Source organism: Pagrus major, chromosome 17 (genome assembly GCF_040436345.1).
Source record: "Pagrus major chromosome 17, Pma_NU_1.0".
Taxonomy (NCBI): Eukaryota; Metazoa; Chordata; class Actinopteri; order Spariformes; family Sparidae; genus Pagrus; species Pagrus major.
In genome coordinates, this window is record NC_133231.1 from 13,005,322 (window position 1) to 13,025,763 (window position 20,442).

At 40.5% G+C, this 20,442-nt stretch overlaps 1 protein-coding gene across 1 annotated transcript in view; it reads right to left on the reverse strand.

Moving 5' to 3' along the window:
- Positions 1-2,683: 2,683 nt before the first annotated feature.
- The window catches only part of LOC141011409 (transmembrane protein 65-like), a 42,583-nt gene continuing 24,824 nt past the window's right edge, over positions 2,684-20,442 (reverse strand). The window contains exons 6-8 of the mRNA XM_073484564.1: positions 14,565-14,607; positions 6,233-6,338; positions 2,684-4,743 (exon numbers count right to left, since the gene is read on the reverse strand). Coding sequence (XP_073340665.1) covers positions 4,588-4,743; positions 6,233-6,338; positions 14,565-14,607 — 305 coding nt within the window. The 3' untranslated portion in view covers positions 2,684-4,587. The remainder of the gene's footprint in view (positions 4,744-6,232; positions 6,339-14,564; positions 14,608-20,442) is intronic.

Sequence of the window (20,442 nt, forward strand, 5' to 3'; positions counted from 1 at the left end):
CCAGCAAAATCGAATAAAAACAGGTGTGTGTCATTCAACCAGTATCAGAAGACATTTTGGCATTGATTTTGAGTCAATGGGTCAAATGATTTGGAAGCTATTGAAAATATTTGCCAAAACGTGTCCCTATGCAAAGTGAATGGAATGGATCAGAGGTGAAAGTGTCAGGGGGAAAACTGTTCCTCCAGAAAGTCTTTAGGAGCATGTTTCAGGCCATTTGGAGTCAGCTGGTACCTATTTGTATTGACACTTTTTTGGATCACATAGTTGGATCTAGCGTTAGGGTTAGGTTAGAGGCAGGCTTTAAAATATTCATGAAAAAAAGAAATTCCAGCAAAGCTAGCTACCTATTTGAGAGCCTTTGCAGACCTGTAGGAAATGATAAATGAATGATGTGTTCACCACATTAGATTAAACCTAAGGAGTAAATTAGCATAGAGCAAGGTTAAGATGCAGAGAGCTACATCCAGCCTTAGATTGATGCCATCCGCCAGTTTAGCCAAAGAGAGCTCTGTGAACTTAATGTGATCGAAATTAAAACCTAATTCATGATATTGGAAGCTCAATCAATGTATATCCCAACAGCTGTTTTCACTTTATCTGCCTGCTGAGACTCATTAGTGTCTGTGTGTAGGTAGTGCATGTCTGTAATATTTCACCTGCCTCCATATGTTAAATTTTTGTTCTTCAAGCATTTATTTCAGTTAAAGATCAACGGTCATGACTTTAAATCAAAGTTACACTCAATCAAATAACACATTTTAAAAGATATAATTACATTAGCCACAAACACAAATGTGTAATGATCATGCAGAATGTAGTGGGACAGTCCACACCAGGCCAGATGTTTGTAGCCAGGTGATAATAGTTTAATCAAAGCAGATAAAATCAAAACAACATTACACAGAAACAGACTCTTATTCTCCACTCAATTTTTCCTCTATCATATATTCATCTTATTATGTTCATTTTAATCTCTCTCTTCCTTTTACATATGTACAGAGCACATACTGAATGTATATTATGGAACAAAGAAATCGCAAAATGTATTGGCACAGCACTGACAGAAAGCAAGAATGATCTTTTTTAGCACCATGAACCATGTCACAAAATAAAGTCATCCATACCGTCACAACAGAGGAAGAACCCAAGTTATGCAGATCTTATCTCACTGTCTTTAAATGGATTCACTTTCATTGCTAAAGGGAGAGAAATTACTGTGCTACTGTGCAGTAGAGAAAAGACACAATTCATTTATATTTATAGTTTCTAACTTCTATGTTTTAACTTGAGTTTGAAGGATTACTGAGAAAACTGTGCCACTTTCAGACCAAAGCCCAATGGCTGAAATCAAATCCCCTGATGGTTAAATTTAAACCGAGGCCTCGTTTCTTTGCTCCTGGAAAATTGTAGCTTCAGAGCTTTTGATGCAACAGCAACCATTCATTGCTTTATAAATACAGCAAATGTCATTTGGACCAGTGATGCAGCTCACACCACACCAGATGAAAGGTGCTCCAAGATATCACTAAACTCTGCATTTGTAGATTCTAGCATGTAACTACAACACTGATGCTCTTTCGGACACTCAGAAAAAATACACAAGTTACAAAGTGTAAAATAAGATGGAGAAAACGGTATAGTATGATATAGTTGAAGCCTCAACTCTGAGCTTTTGTGAACTGTGGCTCTCTTTTGCCTTCCTCCCAACACAATTAAGTTCAGCAGTGCGGTGCAAAATGATTGTAGGAAAAAAGATAATAGCCCCCTAATTACACTATTTTCACACTGAAGTTATATTTTCTTATCACGACTGACTAAAGACGGTCTTAAAACACTGAGACAGGCAATTTAATGGTCCAATGCGAGGAGGCAAATTGCTGCTTTTATTGGAAACTATTACTATCATCACATTTTGCCCATCAAAGGTTTTCTCATATGACTCTGCTCCGTGTTGTAAGATTCACTAAACACACCGTCTCAAACCTCCGCACTGCATTTAGCAGTACACATCCCAGCAGAGGGCTCTGTTATCTGTCTGCAAAACCTCCACACACAATCCTATTTGGAACTATGTTCATCATTGTCCGTCTAAAAGGGGAACAAATTACATTATTTGTGCTTTGTTACTTTTTAGTAGGGCTGCAACTAAGGATTATTTTCATGATGTGATCCTTCTGATTAATTTTATCATTAATCGATTAATCCTTTAGTCTTTAAAATGTAAAAAAATATTTGGGAAAAATGCTCATCACAATTTCCAGGAGCCTGAAGTGACGTCAAATTCTTATGTAATAGAAGCTGGAACCAGCAAATGTTTTACTTTTTTGCTAGAAAAACGACTGAAATCAATTCATTTATCATCAAAATAGTTGATTACTTTTCCTCCTTCTTTCCTTTTCAATCAACTAGTAGATTAATTGACTAATTGTTGCAGCTCTACAGTTTAGACAGCCATAATATATATATATATATATATATATATATATATATATATATATATATATATATATATAATATTTATCACAAAAGTCAAAAACCAGATCATTAACCCAGCCTGAGTTTCTTGTGTTTTATCACCTCCACTGATTCACATCCTGCTGCAATGCATCATTTTATAACATACTCATTTTTTTTTTTATTATTCTTACAAAGTTAACATGTACAATGGGGTTTTCTTTTATTAACAGTGCATGCAAGGTGGAAATCAAGCATTCAGATCAAAAATCCTAACTACTGTACATTTTCTTCATTCTATCACTGTTTAGGATCACTGTCACCCACATAATAAATAACTAGAACAACCTTATACAGGGTAAATCTTCATAATCTTAGTAAGTTTGGTTATGAACTGTAACATAGAGCAAGGTCCCCCCTGGTGACGAATGCTGTTGAAAATATCCTGTTTTTGTGCTGACAAATATCTTCTATTCTTAACAGTGTCCTTTGAGATGAAGAGAATATTCAACGAGACCATACATGAATACAAGTCTGAGTATTATAACAAAAATAAATACATTTTCTGCGAGGAAATATCATTCAGTGACACATGGACGCTTCCTTTCATTTCCACTTCTAAACAGATGCGATGCCATGAAACAGTCTCCAGTTCTTCTGATGAGTTGCCTGCGCAAAGCAGGCGACATGTAAAACTCTTCAAAAGATTAATTAGGAAATCAGTGACAGCTCAGTTAAGACTTGGAAATACATCCTTCCTGCCTTCGTGTTTCCTGGCTGGCAAATGACTTAGTTTGCATTTCAAAATAAGAACACTGATGAAAATTAATAATCATAAAGTGTTAAATCATAGCCAGCGGAGCTTAGCAGCTGGACAGTGAGGGGTTTGAATACTAAACAGGGAAAGTGTGTGACAGCATGAGGTGACAACTTTGTCTGAATTTCCGCCAGTGGGGGGCAGTAGAGCAGAGACTATATATCTATCGGTATAGGATTAAATGTGGTTGTGCGTCAGTGTTAAAGAGCAGTAACAGATTTTTCAGGGAATGGAAACAGGGTCATCTCATTTAGTGCACTATCTACTTGGCTTTCCTTACGTGGCTCCATAATAAAATCTGGACTGAGGGCTTGGTGCTGTCTCAGCTGCAGCTTGGTTGATGAAGAGTCGGAGAAGTTTAATCATGTGGTACTGGAGCCGCAGTCCAGAGGTCTCAGGTTGTCCAGTGTTGGAATGTCATAGATACTCTGTCTGTGGCTTATTGTATTTCTTTCCTTTAGATAGTAGTGTAGTAGTGTATAGTGAGTATACATGGGGAAACATTTTGTGCATGTTACTGCTTCGGGTGATTATCAGAAAGCATACAAGCGTATCCTATAAAGTTAATCAGCAATGAAATAAACATACAAATCTAAAGAAGCAGCTTGCATGTTCACAACCAGCTGTACACTCACTAAAGGAAACAGGCTGCTTGTCATGGAGTGTGAATGAGGCAGACTGGCAGCTCGTTTTAAGACTTTGACATCATCGAAAAGGCAGACATGCTTTTAAGACTGAAAAACAAAGTACTTGCTGTGGAAGGGTGCATCTTTATGCGCACTAGTGACCCTCTTTAGATCGGAAAACTGATCAGGAAACAGAGTGTTCTTCAATGCACGGTTTTCAACACTGCTGAGTAAAGCCATCAGCCATTGTCAGAATGCCATGGAAGAAACTTACTCTGAATGTTTTTTTTTTCCCTTGTCAATTATTCTTTACTTGCCATCTAGAGTCAGAGGTTAATATTTTCAACAGACTCGGAGCAGAGGAGAGAAAGAGGTCACTGCAGTGTGTTAAGATAAATTAGTTTGAGCCCGTGTCAGTCAGTCAAAAAATGGTGAGGTTATGGTGCGACAGTTGGAGTAGCAGCAGTCCATTGAATCAACCGTCTCTTGTCAGGAGACAGGTCAGGTCCCTGTGCTTAAAGTCTAAAGTCAAATAATATCTAGAATCCTCTTCAGAATACCTTCCATAGTTTGACTGGGCCCATACACTTCCATACACTCCAGTCCACCAGACACCAGCCAACCAGCCCCAGTTTAAAGTATTCTAACGGATTCCAAATAGTATTTGTCTCCGGCGGGTTGACAGTTTCAGTTTTTGCTGCTCTCTGTCGGAGCAGGTGGTGGTTGCGTGTCCTCCTTCGCCTCCGTCTGGCCTTCTTTCTTCTTCTTCTCGTCGTCGTCCTTGAAGAACAGTAGAGGAAACATGCCGAGGATACAGCCGATGCCAACGCCGATGGCTTTACCCTGCGCGGAGGGAAACGGTACAAAGGAAACAATGCTGATGAAATACATTTTCAGAGAAGAGGTTTTAAATTATTTACAGAAAAACAAAGCTTTACAGCTGCGTCGTTTCCAGGAAATAAGCCACTTAGGGTTGCGTTACAAGCAATGATTTCTGTGCAAACTGCTTTTTTGTTTTATTTCATTGCATTGGTTTGTTTTGCCTGAGTGTTAAGACCCAGGAGAACATGAGCATGGACGTTTCGTCATCTTTTTACTATACGAAACCTGGCCTTCTTTCTCTTAGACTAAACAGCCAACGACTGTAAGGAAATTAATTCTGTTTGCAAGACAACATACAGTATGTTCCCCGCCCTTCCAGAACAATTGGCGTGACCTTTCTCAGCCAAGACCCCTTTAGTGCAATCCTCTAGTCCTAATTGAAGTTAATTACATTACACACTTCAGCAGTCAGTGCATATTAAAAATCATTCAGGTCCAATTTCCCTGCACAATGAACGAGTGACAGAAAGGCCACATCACACGGGCTCGTGTCTCTGTTGTCCGTCCTGATGTTTGCAAAGCATTACACGACAAATCCAATCCAATCGCTCTTTGCAGCAGGCTATTTAGTATCCACTCTGACTGTGTTTTTGTTTGGTGTTTATTAGTCTGATAGGCTTTTGATTTTCTTTCACACACACACACACACACACACACACACACACACACACACACACAATTGGCAATTGTTCCTTTATGCAAACCACGGATATGTTGAAACTTCCTTTACATTTACGTCGCCACAATGCTGTGTTTTTTGGTGCGGTTAGGTTTAGCCAAAAAATCTACTTGATTAGGGTTAAAAAGTAAAAGATCAGTTCATGCTTAAAGGATAAGTTCACCCAAATATGAAAATTCAGTCATTATCTACTCCCCCTCATGCTGAGGGAAAGTCAGGTGAGGTTTCGACAAAACATTTCTGGAGCCTCACAGCAAAACAGCGCTGCAGCATACAGCCTACACAACTGAAGTAGATGGGGACCTAGACTCCATACAGCTTGTCCAACATTAGTAAGTCTCCAGAAGCCCTGAGATCCCAAATTGATTTGAAAAGACTAATGCAGGAGAATGCTGCAACAATGTTTTGCTGTGAAGCTCCAAAACTTTTTTGCAGACCTCGAAACTTCACCTGACTTTCCATCGGAATGGGCAGGAGTAGATAATGGCTGAAGTTTTCATTTTTTGAAACTGTTCCTTTAAAATATCCATTTCTATGATCACTTGCTCGGCAGCCATGTCGCCTAGCTGTCACGCCAACGCCATCCCTCCTCCTTCTGATAAGAAAGTCAGCTCATATACATGATGATACATGATACATGATTCGTATCGTATAAATGTTGATATGACATGTACGAAGTAAAGGTATCTGTGGTTTGCAGAAACACACAACGACAACATTTTATTCTGGCGACTGGGCTGCAGAGTTTGTGGGTTTTACTATGATACCAACCGAGTGGGAGCTGACTCTGGTCTGCCACATGTCAGCCTGTTTCGGGCTCAAGTCGGGAATCTGCATCCCCAGCCGTGACGCCAAGGCCTCCACATAACCTGCCAGCCTGAATACAGGAACAGACAGACAGAAAGAAGAAGAAGAAAAGTGTTAAAGTGAGCTGCAACGCTGAATTACCTAATCAGTGACCCATTGAGGTGCTTTGTGGAATTAATGAACTGAGAATGATCAATTATCTTTTCACTTCATTGAGGGAACAATTTTATCCTTCTTTCATTTTGACATATGACAAGACGGAATGCTTGTTAAAGCAGTGCAGAGGGACATGTTAGACGTGTAGGTCAGTAACATGGATGTGTGAATCAGTCATAGATGGAAAAGACTGTGTTCAGGCATGTGAAGAATATAAAGTCCTCTGCTCTGAGCTCGAGATTTTATTCAAATATAAAGAAAAAGAAAGTCAAAGGAAATATCATTAACATCCTGTAAACATGACAACATTTACTTATAGAAGTAAACTGTATCACTCAAACATATGTGCTACAGGCGCTCAGTTTGTAAAGGCTCCAGGCTGTAAATCAAAACTAGATTAAATTTAGAACCACTTACTCTCTTGTTTGTTTTGTTCCACTTTCACATAATAGTTGCCTTTAGATGTTTTTCTACATTACATGTCACGATCCATTACACCACCCTCGGAACAACAGTCTGCATGGCAAAGTAAAACGACCGAAGTAATCGATAATAATGAAAAAAAACTAAATGAATCAGCAGATGAAAGTTCCAATCTGCTCTTTGTTGCTGCCATCTGTCATAAACCCGGCAGGGAGTCTAATATCAGCTCTAATAACAGAGAGAGAGACAGTGCCTCCGCCGTGTGTGTGCGTGTGTGAATGATATCATTTCCAGCACTCTTCTGTGTTTTACACAGATGACAGAACAAAGACAGATCGCAGCAGGAAAAAAACAGTTTTCACTGAGTAACAGAGACTGAACATTAGAAGATCATCAATCATCCGAAACTTTCGCATTGCTTATTTCAATTCTTGAATTGAAAGTTTTGCCTGGTGTGGAGGACTGAATAACACTGTCTGGAGATGTGTAGATGAGTTCTTTGTAAGTGAATCAAAGTCACAGAGCCGCACTTTATTTTCTGCCCCTTATACAGCAGATATTAAGCTATTATAAAACTAGTAAGGACAGACCAATTTGTTATCTAATCTTCATTAATAGTTTCTGGGGAAATTCTTCCTTCACCTGCATCCATAAAGCTAGACATCAGCCTTATGTTGTGTAGGGCTAGTGTGCAAGTTCATCAACCACCAGAGATAGGTGATTGTTTATGAGTGAACTAGACAAGAGTTTATGGATTACCTATAGAGCAGAGAGAGGGAGGAAATGGACAATATTTTCCTCAGTGAGTATAAAGGTCACTTGTTTTATCCCAAAATGAATAACAATGTGGGCAAGAAGGGAAAAGACAACAAAACAGACTGGAATTATGCATTCATTCATGTCTGTCTTGACTCATATAATAAAGCCTATGTAGTGAAGACTTTGAAGGAGTTTAATAAAAGGTAAATGCAGTCCTTGGTGAAATCGAAGGCATCTCTGTACTGACATGTATGATACCAGTGAATAACTTCCAGCGAGAAACATGCTGTCTTCACTGATAAGACTATTTTTACAGAGGTGTACAGAGGACTGACAGAGAGCTTTGCCACACGGTGCAGCAACAATCACCTGAAGTTCAATATCAGCGACAGGTTTTGTCTCAATTTTAAAGAAATTCCCCCCAGGCGTTCCTAAGATAGGGCGTCCAAAAGAATGGGACAGACGTGATGTCACGGTGATCTTGGCCTTTGACATATTACCGACAAATTCGAATGAGTTCATTCTTGAGTCCACATCTGTGCAAAATTTCCCCTAAGGCAATCCTGAGATATTGAGTTGACGAGAATAGGACGGACAATCCAAAAACATAATGCCTTTGCCCATGGCTATCGCTGGCTCGGAGGGATAACGAAATAAGAAAAAATATGAATAATGTTATCATTAGACATAAGAGTGGTGAAAATAAGCCTGATTAGATAATATATCATTTAATGAAATCTGTTAGGAAACTGTGACTTTGTAGTAACAAAAAAAGTATCCAGCACAAAAGGGATGAACCTGAATAACACATGCACTATAGCACATGTCAGGTATGTCAAACTTTAAGTTTAAAGGGGCTCTGTGGAACTTAATTTTAGCGGACCCTGTTTCTCAAGTCATGTTAGCTACTGTTGCTCTCTGTTAGAGCAGAGAGAGCCACTGAGATGAGGCAGTCTAGAACTCTTGCCAACTATACGGCCAATTAAAAGGTGATTAATAGACGTAAAATGCTACAAATTGTTCCATAGAGCCCCTTTAAATGGCTGTTTGTCCGTAGCAAGAAGAAGACTAAAAATGTGTCACATATAATAATGTGTAATAAAATCATGAAAGCATGAAAAAAGCACTGCTAGTAAAGCTCTCTCAGTTCAAATGATTGAAGAACTGACCAGAAACCAGCAGAGAGAGCTCCCTGAAGCTGGGTTTATGACGGGCCAGCCTTGCTATCATACACACTGAAGTAACTGCAATTACAAACAGTGGCGTGACCAAAGTGATAACTGAAAGTATTTGAGAGCTGCTGTACCTCACTGTCACGTGTCAGTCTACTGTATGTGTCCAGTCTGAGGCTGCAGAAAAACATACAGCGCTGGTCAAGCAGCTCGAGTGTGAGAACAGAAATCCAAGTCAATATTTTGTCCGAGGTCTGGTTCACTCACTGGCACTAATGGATCCTCAGTTCACTGCACACACAAATAAGCTGCAGTTGGAGCTGTCGACTCAGGATGGCGATAAGTCGCAAGAAGCATATTTGAGAAAAAGATAAGAAGTAGGTTTTCATCACTGGAGAACAGAAAAACTTGAAATAGAAAGTTTTAAGGAAATATTTTTTCGACTGAGCTGATAAATCCAAACTCATCGTGAGGGCAATATTTACATGTATCACAACAACAGGGGGCAGAATTTAGCCTTTAGTTTCGCTGTATTCTATCTCCGTTTGACTTCAACATGTAAACAAATCCTTTAGATTTGTCTGGTACATACCTGCAGACACTCACACCTTTGAGTCAAATCCAAACCAATTATTTTGCATACTTGCAACAGCAGACAGCACAAGAAATCATGTCTGCATCAGAAACAACCGCAGTATTCAAGACACTGAAGTGATGAAATTTACTGAAAGCAGCGTCAGCTAAAGCAAACAGGAGGCTGAAAACTCAACCTGGCTGCCGTGGAAGCAATAAAAACCTCAAAGATGACATGTGCTGAAACTAGAGGGTTTTCTTTTTTACATTTTCTGTTTTCTTCCTGGAACAGCAACTGGATCTGCTCGCATTATCAAAGCTTTCCATCAAGTGTGGGCAATAACAAACTGCGTTCTGCTGAGTTGGATTGAAAAAGGCACAGCTGCTCTTCATATTAGCGGTGGCATCAAGGACGCTGTTTGATGCAGAGAGCAGGAGTGCCAGTGGCAGGGATGTGAAACTACGAAGGAACAAAAACATGACAATGATGAATGAGCTACAGTTGATGGAAAATATGGAGTGGGGTTATAGAAATGGTCCTTCGATGGGTCAAACTAGGATTGTGCCACATTTAAACAAGCAACACCAAATCCCTTCTGTCACATATAGATATCGGGGCTTTAAACCTCTTTAGAGGGCGGCAAGCAAAATTTTCCCTGAGGGGATCAATGAATTATCACTATTCTTATAAGGAAAAAAATCTGAGGAAATTAAACGATAAATCATCCATTCAGTCATTTCCTTTATCGGTTTTTAATAACAGTCTACAAGGTCACTGAATATGCTCCAACTCATCCCAGCATGCAACGGTTCCACACGGTTTGTTTGTCGCGGTCAAGAGGAAAGCTGGGAATCAAATACAGGACCCCGTTCTTTATTCCCTACAGCCCACTAATGTGATTCTTGAAGTTTTCATCCTGTTTTTCCAACTTGGCCGAATGCAATAATGCTTTACTAGGTCTGCTCTGTGTGCCCCAGAAAGCAGCTGATGCATTGTGGCCATAAGGAACACAAGCAGCAGCTGAGACTAAGCTGTGCAGGAGCATCAGCGACGGTCAGAGTGACTCATGAGCTAAATTACGGACCTCAACGAAGTTAGGCTGGTTTCCTACATCTGTCATAACACACACACACGGAGAGAGAGGAAAATATTTCAAATCCACCCAAAATGAAAAATAGTCACACACATTTGTGGACATAGCTGCACAGATTGTTCGCCACAGGCTCCGACACACACAAAACAAATATGGTAAATTGTATAGGAGAGCAGGGAGTCGCAGCAGCAGAGCTCAGTCACTGTCTCTCAAGGAAAACAGACGTTGAGTGGGCAGATTTACAAACAATCACGGCAACGTTATCACTACAATTGACCAAAGGGACTCTGGAGGAGCATCCTGTAGTGACAGCTACATCTATTGGTGTGGTTTGATTACATGACTGAGAAAGTCACACTTTCACATAGAAGCTTTCACTGACTTTCAGAGGGAGGTCTTGTGGATCAGTGTGGTGATGAACATGACCATGTCCTATATCCTCTACTAGTCACCCCTGCCCTCACTGCTGTGTTTCCTGTCTGTCTGTCAACTCTCACTGTAAAGGTGCACATCAAACTAGAATGGCACTCAGTAGAGCGCATACCTCCATCAAGGCCAGAAGTCACCTTTAAATCAGTCAAGTCTAATCCAATATCAAATAGAACATATTTAAAGGTGCAATATGTAGTGTTGGGGAAGAAATTGTATTCAGAAGAGACATATCTTCACTGACTGAGTTTTCGTAACTGGTTAGACTGAATAAACAAACTGACCTTAAAGGACAACACAATTTTCATACTGTTTATATTTGGTGGAGCCCACCACCTTTCTAGCTTCAAATAGTGTTTTGGGGACCTTATTTTCCTCTGAGAACAGCTTGTTTATTCAGTTATGGGAAAAAATATTTCTGAGTTTGTATTATGACCTCATTAATACTGCAATTATTAAAAATTAAGTGAGTTGACTTACTTTTACTGAAAAGTAAAGTTAATGAGGTCTATTCTGGGCCGAGACACATCCTCCATCCAAGTTTTGTGGAAATCTGTTTAGTAGTTTTTTGTGTTATCCTGCTTACAAACCAACCAACCAACAAACAAACTGACACGAGCAAAAAAAAAGTGTATTTCCACCAAACAACGCCGTTTACATTGTCAAACAGTACAGTAGATATTTATCTAAAGCATCCAGTTTGATCTAAAAATACAACAACACGTGCTGGAGGACAGGGATGAATCCAAAACGAAGGGATGAGACCAATGAACGATGAATTTCTTTGAGCCTTTCCAGCAAGTGTAAACTAAACGATGAACAGCATGTTAATCAATCTCAGTGCTTTTAATTAGGCTCATTCGGGCAGGTGAGAACAACTTGAACAGGACATCATCATGACTCCCCGTCTGCCCGAAAACGGGGCTCTTGATCCTCTTCCAAGTGAACAGCAGTGAGGTTTGTTAGGAGTGAGAATGCAATCCAAGCCAACTAAACAAAGCAACCTACAAAACATGCACATTTATGGGAACAAGGACAGACTCACAGTTCAGGTATCTTAACATCTGCTGTTCGAAAAGACACTAAATAGGTTCAGAACAGCAAAGAGTACATAGAGTAGAGGGTTGCACTAGTTCATTAATTGATTTGTGAAGCAAAAACGTCAACAATTAGTTTCACCTTATCGAAACTGAATATTTGCTGGTCTTCTAGCTTTATTTTGATAGGAAACTGAATATCTTTACATTTTGGACTGGTCAGACAATAACACTTTATGTCACCTTCAACACGTTTGCAGTAAAGAGGTATCTGCGGTCTCCTCATCTGTCAGCGTCAGATTATCAGCAGAAAGTCTCCTGTGCCTCCTCCTTGGCTCTCAACTGCTACTAAAGTGCCACTGACTCCCAGCGTAATATAAAGCACTGCAGCGTTTAAACCCGAACACTTAAGTCTTTGAAATAAACATAAAACTCTGATGCGAATGTAGCAGTGAAGGCCACCTGCAGGAGCTCCACCGAGACTCAGACAACAGCCTTGACACTCACTGGTGTAAATCTATCAAAGTAAAGAAAAAAAGCCTCTCTTGTCTGGTTTAATCAAGTCTCACCTTGACAGACTGACCACAAGGGTTCTACTTTCCAATTATGATTGAGTGGCAAACAGACACACACACAGAGGTAAAACTGTGTGCGTGTGTGTGTCTACTGGGAGGTTTTACAAAAGCCAGAACAATTTAGCTAATCCATCACACTAAAACGGTGCAGAGGCAACAGCACAGTCTCTATTATTATCTTTCTACCTGTCTTTTACCTCGTCTGTTCTGCTGAGTCTCCCTGAATTTATAGGGAGAAAGTAATAATCTGTTACATCCTAATTATCAACCAACAGGCTGCTGGTGCCACATGTTCCCAGGCCTCTTCTATTACTGTAGGTATTATGGTTGGTTAAACCAAAGGAAGCTGACTATGATCCATGTGACCACTGGGAGGCTCTGAGGCGCATCATCGTCATTAATCAGCTGATGGAACTTGGTGACAATCATTTGAAAGGATCTAAGACAGATTAGTGCTTTTCAGGCTGAAAGCTGTGGCCAACAGCTGAGCTGACAGTTAATGTTCTGATTCAGTTTTACTTAACAACATTAAGACATACATCATTTTGTAGGAAGGGAGAATGAAAGCAGAGAGAAGCCTCTAAATGATTTGTGCTGTTTTGTTTCTGTCAGTGAAAACAAAATGAAAATGAAGAAAGCTGGAGGAGGAAATCAGAGATCAAAACAACACGCTTGAATCCTGATTTTTGTTAATGAGGAAGTTTAAGCGAGGTTTCATATTTTTTCTCGTGAAATCGGGGTCGACAATAACAACAATTATCCATGTTAAACTAGAGTAGAGAACAGGTTATTAGAACTTTGTGCACAGTGATGCAAAACACATTGTACTTCCTGCAATAAAGCATTACATGTAAATAAATAATGTTGCATCAAATCTTCCCAAACCCCCAGTGCAACAAAATCCAATGTAATCCCAGTAAAGGAGGAACATAGTGTGCACAAAATGTCCTTTATCGAACTGTAATCGGTGTCTTTGTATACTGACTTATTAAAGAGGAGTGCAAACGCATCCAAAAATCAGGTTCAACATGTTCTACAGGATGAACAAAGTGATGAATATCCTCTATATCTGTCAAAAACTGGTTCAACATCAAGATTTAGTTCTGCGAGGATTTTATTTCTACAGCTGAAACATTACTTGCCTCACTCAGAAATGTTCAGGCTGCATACTCCTCTCTTCATTTAGACACACCTTGTTCAGACTCTCTTGATTTAATCAAACCACATTCATAAGTTAAAGTTATTCGCCTTTTCTTATTCATGGTAACATCTCTTTTTAGGCTCAGCAGAATCATATTCTTCTTTACTCTGGGACACAAACCTCTGGTGTATTTTATTTTCTCCCTTGGTGCTCATGCTTATTCTACCTCCGGCTAGATTCAATAGGCTAATTTTGTTTAATGCTGAGACATTTAATGAGTCTTTACTAAGGGGAGTTGCAGCCAAGCAGTTTACATTTCTGCAAACCACTGACTATGTACCATATTGACGTAACTACAAAACGTGTCACGTGTCACATATCGTGATAACAATACAAACTGTATTCATGACTTGACTTTCATACGGGGACAGTGGTTACAGGTTACAGGCGAGCATGTAAACGTGACACCACTGGGTCTTTTTAACTCGCCATGTTTGTGGCAACCAACATGTATTTTTAGCCAAAACGTGATGTTTTTGTGCCTAAGTCTAACCAGATCATATGCACAAGTCTTCACAAGAAAAAACTAAAAATTTAACCTAAAGAAATGTAAAGTTGCAACACCAAAAACTGTTGCCAACATCTATTCTGGTGATTGAGTTGGGAGTTGAGTGGGAAGGTTCACCTCTTCCATTGGCATTCAAAAAATTACTTTTTATATCACATTATGTGAGAAAAAAAACACTGCTGCTGATTATTGCTGTAATAATCTGTGTAATTTCTGATTCAATTACCACTTTAATATAGTTTTTCATTGGTTCATCACTTGAGTTAATGAAGGTATGAATTCTGAACTGAACTTGAATGTCCGTCCCTTGTCTGTGTGCTTCTGTGTGTGTTGGTGTGTGTTTGTGTGTGTATGTGTGAATTTTCTTACCCTAACCCTGCCAGATCAGACACCAGGTTGCCAAGGGCAGCAGCTGCGGAAAAAATGCGAGAAGAGAAAGAGACGTGATTACATAATGAGTACGCAAATCGAGGCTTGTATCGAGGGGCAGCCAAAAGGCATAAGACACAGAATGTCTGGAGTTTTTCATCATGGGAAACAGAAAATGACGACACACGTTTCCATCCACCACTAAGAGGCATGTGACCGGAGTCATCTGCCAGCAGATATTAACAGGTTACCTAATTTATTCCCCTCATTAACATTATATGAAAGACTTGACAACTGCTGAGCTTCACAAGATGTGATATACTGTTGGTGACGATGTCTCCTGAAATCTCCTGGGTCCTTTTCAGACCGCAGTGACTTTATTAAAGCATGTGTCTGTAGCAGATGGTGAGACGCTGACCCGCAGCTATGGAGAGAGACACCCATCAATTACCAGTATCTTCATATTCCTACCTCTTCTTCCCTTAGGTGCAGGATGAAATTACACTATAAGGTACCTGAGCAGACTCTGGATTTACAGAAGACAGGAGCCGAGCAAGAAGCAGCAGGTTTGGATCAGTAGGCACACTAGTATTTTCCAACTCACACTGACCGATTGGCGATGTCGATGTGTGCACAGATTTTTTTCACCTAAATGCAGAGAACATCATGTCGCTCCAAAGTGGAAGTAATATATTATTATGAAAATTCTTATCAGGATGACCTGCTGGCAGATGCAGGCATACAATTCCTGATGTAGATATATCATTTTAAAAACTTTAATTTTTACTTTCGTTGTTTTGATTCAGCTCTCTCTGCCTTTTTCATCGCCTCTCTGTTTTTCATCGCTTGCTGTGTTTGGTAGTACAATTTGTCCACGGCCATGCGGGAATTGGTAGCTTTCTCTGTTACGCCGGTAAACAGGAGGGTCCTGCTCTCTGCGCGTTTGCGAGCAGACGGGACCACTTCTTAATGGAGTTCTCCGTCCTTATTGGATAAAGTGAGCAGGGAAACCAGATCATTTATTTACTGCATGAGTGGGCTTAAGAGAAAGGGCTACTGGGCTGCTGAACAAACACTCGATGGCAGTGATTACTTACAGCAGCTTTAAGGGAGAGTGACTATTGTTAAAAGAATATTAAAACAAATCACATTAATACTAATAATAGTAAATCATGCACAACAACTTCCTTACTATCAATAAGCAGAAATTAGGAGGTTATTAAGGGAAAACTCTTAGTAATAGTAGAATATGGTCTAAATAAGGCATTAATGGGTGTTTTGTAATGACTAATAAATAACAGTGTGCTGCTAATATGCATACTAATAGGGAACTAGTACAAAGTTCACCCTCAATTCTAAATATATAAGACACAAAGGGCAAATACGTGTTCGTCAATTCTTTTCACAATATACCATACACCATACCATGTTTGTTTTCGCACAGTATATGATGGACAACCGCAATGCATTCTGGGCTCATTAAGGAGGCAGAGGCACTGCTGAAGCCCACATGGCTGTTGACTCGCTCCCTCAGCCTAATAACTTCACATGAATAAAGTGGAGCAGCACTTCAGCGAGTGCCCAAAGAGAAGAGGATGAGGGCACGCTGAAATGACTAATGAAGCAAGAGCAAGAAGTGGATCTGTGTGCAGTTATCCCCAGATATAGTAGAGTGAGTAGAGAGAAGCCTGCGCCTTGCCTGCACTCTATCTGTTGTCCACGACCCTGAGTTCCGAGTACTGCTGCAGCTGCCGCAGTGGCACACCCTCGGGGGGACGGACACAAAGCAGCAGTGCCATCTCTGCTGAGGGATAATCTCCATACAACTCCTGCAGGATGTCTTGAGTGCTTCAATGCAACTGACTAGATCTTGCGTCTGCTGACAATCTGTAGTGGCACATCTGAACAAAACACTCACAGGACCTGCTCCAACTTTAATAAGCACAGAGGAATTGAGATAAGACCTTTAATTAGTGAAGTCTGTATGTGATGAGATTTAGGGAGGTGTTGTTTACTGTGTGTCTGTGACCCTGACCTCGTTGAAGAGACCCGGCCGACTAGTGGAACACAGCATCACTGTTAATAAGCTGCTGGTTGGTCTGTATTTAGCTCCAGTCAGGTCACGTAAGCTTGTTGCTCTGTGAGAAGCTCTTTGGAACGGCTGCAAGTTTCTAATTCTTGGTGGATCAGTCGGTGCCAAATCACACAGACTAGTTTTGTGCTAAATGGGGAGATTGTTCTGGAGATTGTTTGCATGGGGCCGGATCCAACTCTGACTGGCACTCTGCAGCTAATGAAGAATGCAAAAAAAAATGTCTCTGTTAAATGATTTCCCTCCTTTTAATGGGAAATTATCCTAAAAGTCCTAGTCTAGCCCACACACCAAATTATTTATTTCATTTTCTCGTCTGAATTTTTTAATGCAAATATAAGCCTGCAGATTACCTGTAACTACCTCTATTAGCTGGAAAACACAATGAGTCCATATCATATAGTCTCACATCATTATAGTTCTTTATTTCCTTATTTGGGAAGCTCCTAACTGGGCAAATGTGTCAATCGATAGGTCAGAGTTTGGCAGCCATCTTCGGTAACTTGCAGTTCTGGGAAAGATGAAAGCACGAAAAAGCATCTATGTCGGTGCCATTTATGCACAGACTACTGCGTTTTGGACTAAATATGTTACTGAAATGGATCTACTGGACGTTTGGAAGTAAATGAAGACAGCTTTGGTTGTTACACTACCGAAACACCCAGAACCTTCATCCGTGAGTTGGTGAAACTTTTTAAATGATTGTTTCTAGACCAGCTTAGTTGTTTGTTTGTTGATTGTACCTGGCTGAAGTGGTTCTATTTTATCTTATAATGAAGCTTTCTAACAGCGTATGGCATGACTATACACATTAAGTGAGACTGTAACTGTCTGGCTGCAGCAGACACTAAAATCCATATTTATATGGTTAGTTTCTACACATTTCAGCATTGAGAGACTTTAAGGTTGGCATGAGTCAAATTTTGTAGTAGTATGACTCCAATGTGACTCCTATTTTTCTGTTGCATTTGTTGTTGCCATACAATCTGTCCTCCGTCACTCCCTGTTGTACTGAAACAAGGTTGTTGGTAACCTTTTTATTTCAGAGAAAAGCTCAGATGTAGTAATGTAATAATGTGCCGTCATTATACATCATACCTCTGCACAAGCCCCTGAGGAGGCAGATGTAATGGAGAGCCCATCAGGCGTCATTATGTGGTCAAGCTGCTCAAATGTAATTACAAGCCGAGCTGAGCTGACTGCCTGTAACTGAGCGCTCTTTCTAGCTGCTCAGCCCGCCTCCACAGGTTGCTGAGACCTGCAATCACACAAACTCACACAAAACCAGCTATTTTGAAACGTTTGCAAGGATGTACATTGTCAGCTTGCAACAGATTATCTTGCGAGACGGAAGCATCTTGCCAGGCTTCAAGCTATACGTTATACTGGCGAGAGAGGCGGCCGTTGGCGGCTCCTCGAGAGGCTTGCATAGATGCTGCTATAGCATCAGTTATCAGAACTGGAGCGCATTTCTTCATTGAAAGAAAAACAAAGAACGCCACTGAAGGCTTTTCTAGATGGAAATGATGTTTTTTGCTCTTCTCTCAACTGGCTTCAGCAAGAGTTTTATTTACCAACTGGCTCCACTGATTGGTTAGTTAGCCTTTAATAGATACTGATAGACAGATGGCTCATCCAATTAGATGCCAAGTACTTCTTGAAAAGAGACTGCCCTTTTCCAAACAGTTTCTAAGGACGACTTCCAAGATGGCTCTGTGCAACAAACCATCTGGGGCATCAGACTGCGTAACAGGTGCTTTTACAACATTCATCGAGTAGTAAAAGTCTTGTACGTCATCCGTCACTCTCGCTAATTAGATGAAAGGAAGAAAAGGAAAGGTGGAGATGCGTGAACTGCGTTTAGCTGGGTTAAATTTGAGTACAAGGGACAGGTTTCATATTTTGGGGTTGGATTTTCACATCCGGGTAAAAATAAATTATCATCATACTAGTTTCTCACTTTATGATAGGTATCTCCATCTTTCACAGGAACTTTTTAAAAACTTTCTTGACCGGCAGCAACATCAGAGATGCTTCCCGCAAGTCTATTAAATGGTCGAGAAATGGGCTGTGAAATAACAAACGGCATCCTTTTTATGCATGTCCCTTGCTTTTGTCTGCAAGGCTCACTGGCCAGCTGTAGGTCATCAGGTTCACACGCTGAGAAATGTAAGGTTGTGAACAAGCAACACACACACACACACACACACGCGCGCGCTAGTATGGCAGGTGAGTGTGGAAACTGGTTTCAGATCAAACCAGTCAACTTGAGGTTAGAGGGAAAGAAAAACCAACATGGAAGCATTTACTCAGTCTGGTGCGTTAATGCAGGATGTTGTTAAGTTCAGAGAGCTGTTTTACAAACATTAGTACAATATAATCATGAGAATCTAATAAAAACATGTGGGGAACCAGGAAGGGCATGAGTCTTTGAATGCAACTCTCGGCACTCTTGTCTTGTTGTGATTTTTTAATGGGCTTAATCTCATTTTTGCACATCATTACCTCTGTTTAAATTATGTAATTGGTCCAACTGAGCAGGAGACCATTTTCTGACCCTGCAGCTTCTATCTTTAGCTGAGACACATCTGCCTCTACAAAGTGGGTGATTGGTGGACTTGACTACAGACTTGACACGAGAGCTAAATCACTCTGGACTGGGCTAGATAACTGCAGCCTCTTGATTTGCAATGTCCCCAATGTAGCAGGAATGAGCAACAGCAGCACTGCTGTGAAAATGGAGACTGACTGGTAGAAACTGGGTTGTGGAAAGAGCAGAAACTCCCTCTGTGTTTCCTCTGCCAGTGGCTGTGTGGTAGTCTCAAATGAATTTCTGCGGCATGGGCTCGCTTTCAAACCTGAAATTGAAAAATCTCTTTATGCCACTCAGAGATAAAAGACTCTGCCTGTCAAACTACGACCAGACCATTTTAAATTTAAAAACGGGTTTGAATTGTAAATGTACAAGAGCAGGATTAAGATACATGCTTGTTTGACACATGAAGTGAAGATTCAGTTCCCCCCTCTCGACAGTATATCCTGAGAGATCCATCTCTGCTTGCTTCAGTCTGAACCGGTCAAGTTTTCGTCATCTCTGCAGTTCCCTGGGACGTAGAATAAAACAGCTTGGGGGCTCTGTCTCCTCTGCTCTGTTACAGCATCTACTTTGACTCCTCGAAGTCTTTTAGACAGATCAGTTAACAAGAGACACACACTGCTGTCACCACCAGCAGCCACAAAGGAATTACCACAGGAAAGGTAAGACTTGCGGAGTAGAAATGGGATGCCGGCTGCTCTGACACTCTTTTTCATTGACATCGAAGTAAAGGGACGAAGTAGAGGGAACAGGAAGAAATAAAACTTTGATTTCACTACGGCTGGTTATATTAGCATAATGCATTCCCACACCAGCTCCTGTCCACATTCACATTCAGTGTAATGTAGCATAATAGCATAGGTGATAACATTAAAATGCAAATGTGCCTGTTTGAGCTATAACTGGATATTATTACAGTCATTCAATCCGTGTGTGAGCTGGTCATATTTATGAAATTATCATCATGTAGAGCAGCCGGTGTCACTCTCTTTCTCTCCTTCTCCTGTCTCTAATGTTATCTCACTTTCCTTTTTTTAGACCGGTGTCACAGCAGCGGTCAGATGGTGAGTTTATGATTACAGCTTCATTATGAGACGGTGATTTCTATCGACACTGAAAATGAAAATGCCTCCTTCAGTTTGGGAGGAGAGGTCGGAGTCCAGTGTGAATTGACTTACCATCACTCTAAT